Source organism: Penaeus vannamei, chromosome 4, assembly GCF_042767895.1.
Source record: "Penaeus vannamei isolate JL-2024 chromosome 4, ASM4276789v1, whole genome shotgun sequence".
NCBI lineage: Eukaryota > Metazoa > Arthropoda > Malacostraca > Decapoda > Penaeidae > Penaeus > Penaeus vannamei.
This window is the reverse complement of record NC_091552.1, coordinates 52,249,572-52,254,571: the sequence shown is the minus strand read 5'-3', so window position 1 is coordinate 52,254,571 and position 5,000 is coordinate 52,249,572. Positions and strand designations below refer to the sequence as shown.

The window sequence follows — 5,000 nt, the reverse complement described above, 5'->3', positions numbered from 1 at the left end:
GCTGGAGATGGCTATGGCTTTTCCCCAAAGACGACCATCGCTGTGGCCCGACTAGTAGGTTTAACGACCAGGTTTTCTCACCTCCGAGAGAGCAGCCACCTCTACCCTCAGCCATCCCAGTTCTCTCAACAGTAGTGGCAACCGATCATCCTGATGCAAAGAGGCCCCCAACCTGACATCCCGCCTGAGGTTTAACCTTAGGCAGTCACTCCGGACGGATGCCACCTCTGCCAACCCCACTGATGCTGCTCCATATAAAATGGGGTGGCAGACTGCGTGACCCAATATCCACCTGTGGGGTTCCCTTGGGCTTCACACTAGGTCGGCAGGTGCCGGAACGCAGGCGGGATGAGTAGCTCCTGTTCCCATCCTGCACCCCAGCAGTTACCCTCCCAACGGGGCCCACAGTCTGCCTCACTTGCTGAGTGGGAGGGGCATTTCCCCTCTCCCCAGCATTTCCATTTATAAGTGACGTTGCCGATGGGTTTATCTGAGGGAAGGAGGACTGGCAAGGCCCACCTCCCCCCGAGCCTCCCATTAGAGAACATTAGATCATGTTGGATATGAAAAATAAAACCTTTTATTTCGAAGTTTAAGGGATATCAATTTTAATAGAGGACTTGTATTTCATTTTCTACTGATAATTATCATTATTCATCACTATTAACCCCTGCATTTCTTACATCTGTTCGCCACAAAAGGTTACAAAGAAACACACAACAAATACAAATTTTATTGTTTCATCTGAATAGCAAAAATAATTAAATTCATCAAACTTTCTGAGTGATGAATGTCGTTAATGAGGCGATATTAAATTTTTATGATGGAAAATGGCTGAAAGGTGAAAGGTGAGGGTATATAATTCGGTATTGTAGAAAAAAAAAATGCATTATATATACACATGTGTGTGTGAGTGTGCGCATGCGCGCGTTTTACAAAACTGAAAAAAATAGGTTCTGTTTCTTTCTTAAAAGTGAAAACTACTATATAAAAAAAGCATTGTTAGTAAATCTATATAATAATACCTGTCACTTTATCTGAAGCTTCGTGCACAAATCTAATCTCTATTCTAAGTGCGCATTGAGTGTATCTACTTGTACTTCTACTACTATTTCCATGACGAACTAGTACAAAGAAAAAAAATCAGATTATTCAAATATTCAAACTGTTTGTACGTTAATAACCCAGTAACGGTCACTCGCGACATCCAGCGATTTTCTTTTGTTTTTCTTAATCAGCTGACGGAGTTTGAGTGTGACGTCATCGCTTGGTGTCATCCTCATCGGACACTCGGCTGTACCTGATTGGAGAGATGGAGATAATTGAAGAACGTTTGGAATTAAAAGGAAATGTGCAGAATATTCGACACCTTTCTCTTTCTCTCCCCTTCGCTCGCTTTAATTTTCTGTCTGTCTGTCTTTCACTCTCATTCTCTCGCTCGCTTTCATTCTTTCTCTCTCTCTCTTTTCGCCCTCTTTATCTGTCTTCTCTCACGCTCGCTCTCACTCTCACTCTCACTCTCACTCTGTCTCTCTCTCTCTCTCTCTCTCTCTCTCACTCACTCTCTCTCTCTCTTCATTTGTCTTCTCTCTCGCTCTCACTCTCACTCTCTGCCTCTATCTCTCTCTCTCTCTCTCTTTCTTTCTCTCTCTCTCTCTCTCAATCACTCACTCTCTCTCTCTCTTTATTTGTCTTCTCTCTCGCTCGCTCTCATTCTCTCTGCCTCTCCCTCCCTCCCTCCCTCCCCCCCTCTCTCCCCCCCCCCCCACCCACACGCACGCACGCCTTACCTGAACGCGGGAAGGCTCCGGCGATTGCCCGACTGCCGCCTCGTTCCCGACCGACCCGACACGCTGCTGCTTCCCGAAGGTTCTGTCGGAGAGGGGGGAGGGGGAAGAGGGGGGGGGGGGAGGGGGTTGTGAGTTCATTTTTTATCAGCATTATTTTTTTTTTCGGGTATTCATGACACGGGAAGGCTAGATCGGTAGCAACTCGAGGAGGTGTCATGGCGGCTGTTTTGATGATTGTTCGGTGAAAATAGAACCGTTAAAATCATTATTTTCCATCTTTTTTTTTTGAAAGTTGAAAAGACTAAAATTTATCGACCATATTCACAAAGCATCGGTAACTTTGTGACGTCATCAAAATAAACCCCACGTGCTTTTTTTCCCAAAAAATTGAATCAGACGCCATGACACCTCCTCGAGCTGCTACTGATCTAGCCTTCCCCATTAATAATGTTAGGGGTGGGAGAAGGCGGGGAGGGGGGGGGGAGGATGGAAGGAAGGAAGGAAGGGAGAGGAGGTGGGAGGTAGGATGGAAGGAAGGAAGGGAGAGGAGGTGGGTGGAAGGAAGGAACGAAGGAAGGAAGGAAGGAAGGAAGGAAGGGAGAGGAGGTGGGTGGAAGGAAGGAAGGAATGAAGGAAGGAAGGGAGAGGAGGAAGGAAGGAAGGAAGGAAGGAAGGAAGGAATGAAGGAAGGAAGGAAGGGAGAGGAGGTGGGTGGGAGGATGGAAGGAAGGAAGGGAGAGGAGGTGGGTGGGAGGAAGGAAGGAAGGAAGGAAGGAAAGGAGAGATGGGTGGAAGGAAGGAACGAAGGAAGGAAGGAAGGGAGAGGAGGTGGGTGGGAGGGTGGAAGGAAGGAAGAAAGAAAGGTAAGGAAGAGAGGGAGAGGAGGTGGGAGGTAGGAAGGAAGGAAGGAAGGGAGAGGAGGTGGGTGGGAGGATGGAAGGAAGGAAGGAAGGAAAGGAGAGGAGGTGGGTGGAAGGAAGGAACGAAGGAAGGAAGGAAGGGAGAGGAGGTGGGAGGTAGGAAGGGAGGAAGGAAGGAAGGAAGGAAGGAAAGGAGAGGAGGTGGGTGGAAGGAAGGAGCGAAGGAAGGAAGGAAGGGAGAGGAGGTGGGTGGGAGGATGGAAGGAAGGAAGAAAGAAAGGTAAGGAAGAGAGGGAGAGAGGAAAGGAGGGAAGGAAAAAGGGAAGAGGGACCGAGGAATAGCAATTAGAATAACAGCAACGTTGGAATCCCCTGGACATGGCTGTTGGTTGGGTGAATTAGAACACACAAGAAATACCAAATAATTGGAATAAAGCGATATGTTGACAGTACAGAACGGGAGACATAAGTGCGATAATTACGAAGGAAGAAAAGTAGAGAACAATAGACGAGACTAAGAAAGTTGGTAACCATTTATGAATATTAGTTTGGCTTCATGTCCGGAGGGAACAGTATTGATGGACTCATTACCATGCAACAAATTCGAGAAAAAATTCATAAAGAGCAACAGAAATTGTATTTTTGTTTCGGGGATCTGGAAAAAAGGCGTATAACAGGGTACCCAGAGACACTACCATTCGTAGGTACTGGTGCTATAGAAAACAAAGGCGTACCAGGAAACCCTAATACATAATATAAGAGCTATGTACAAACACAAAAAATACAGTGATAAGGAAAACATTTACAAACACAGAACCCTTTCTAGCAGACGTTGAGCTACGCCAGGGAAAGGAGCCCCAAGACACCTTGCACGTATCATAGGAGCCATGATACGTGACCACAAAATGAGCGTAAAGGACAAAGTTGACAAGCCACAGAACATTCTCTAGCAGACACTGGGCTACACCGGGGCTCGGTTTTAGGTCCCTTTCCGTTTTAGATTGTTTTAGATGCTCTCGCCACGAAGCCACGAGAAGGGGGAATAGACGAAGTGTGGGAGGTGTAGTTTGCAGACGATCTTGCAATCCTATGGGAGAAACGCCCGAGCCATTGCAGAGAAGATACTCGGGAATAAAAGCTGGGAAAAGGGGAGGACTGAGAAAAGGATGGACGAAAGATGGGAGGTAATGATAAGCAGAAAGGAAATACTGCTTAAAGAAGATATCAACAAACAGTCAGGAGATACTCGGGAATAAAAGCTGGGAAAAGGGGAGGACTGAGAAAAGGATGGACGAAAGATGGGAGGTAATGATAAGCAGAAAGGAAATACTGCTTAAAGAAGATATCAACAAACAGGCAGGAGATACTCGGGAAGAAAAGCTGGGAAAAGGGGAGGACTGAGAAAAGGATGGACGAAAGATAGGAGGTAATGATGAGCAGAAAGGAAATACGGCTTAAAGAAGATATTAACAAAAAGGCAGGAGATACTCGGGAATAAAAGCTGGGAAAAGGGGAGGACTGAGAAAAGGATGGACGAAAGATAGGAGGTAGTGATAAGCAGAAAGGAAATACGGCTTAAAGAAGATATCAACAAAAAGGCAGGAGATACTCGGGAAGAAAAGCTGGGAAAAGGGGAGGACTGAGAAAAGGATGGACGAAAGATAGGAGGTAATGATAAGCAGAAAGGAAATACTGCTTAAAGAAGATATCAACAAACAGTCAGGAGATACTCGGGAATAAAAGCTGGGAAAAGGGGAGGACTGAGAAAAGGATGGACGAAAGATAGGAGGTAGTGATAAGCAGAAAGGAAAAACTGCTTATCAAAGAAGATATCAACAAAAAGGCAGGAGATACTCGGGAATAAAAGCTGGGAAAAGGGGAGGACTGAGAAAAGGATGGACGAAAGATAGGAGGTAGTGATAAGCAGAAAGGAAAAACTGCTTATCAAAGAAGATATCAACAAACAGTCACCTGATTGTACTAGACTCGAGCGACATAATGAGTCCAATTATCTTGGAGTGACTTTTGCTGAAGAAGGAGAGACGAAGAAGACTGTTAGACTGAAAGTAAAGAAAGTCTCGAGAAATTGGAAAGAAGGAGCTTGGGTCAAGTTAGAAGAGAAAATCCCACTCAAGTTGAGAATGAACGTGACCTCTAATTTACACTCAACGAGGCAGAAACTTGGCCTTAGTGTATATTAACTTAATGTATCGGAACTTAATACATATAAACTCAATAAAAAAAAAAAAAATCACAAAATATACTTTTGAAGGGGAAAGCACATAAATGATAATAAATAAAAAAGTAATAATAATAAGAAAAAAAACATTGGAAAGAACAAAACTGAAAA

General features: G+C 44.8%; 1 protein-coding gene across 1 annotated transcript in view; it reads right to left on the bottom strand.

Moving 5' to 3' along the window:
* Positions 1-719: 719 nt before the first annotated feature.
* Positions 720-5,000, bottom strand: part of LOC113822124 (bestrophin-4-like) — an 83,440-nt gene continuing 79,159 nt past the window's right edge. The window contains exons 14-15 of the mRNA XM_070121225.1: positions 1,791-1,872; positions 720-1,300 (exon numbers count right to left, since the gene is read on the bottom strand). Of these exons, the coding sequence (XP_069977326.1) occupies positions 1,261-1,300; positions 1,791-1,872 (122 nt within the window). The 3' untranslated portion in view covers positions 720-1,260. The remainder of the gene's footprint in view (positions 1,301-1,790; positions 1,873-5,000) is intronic.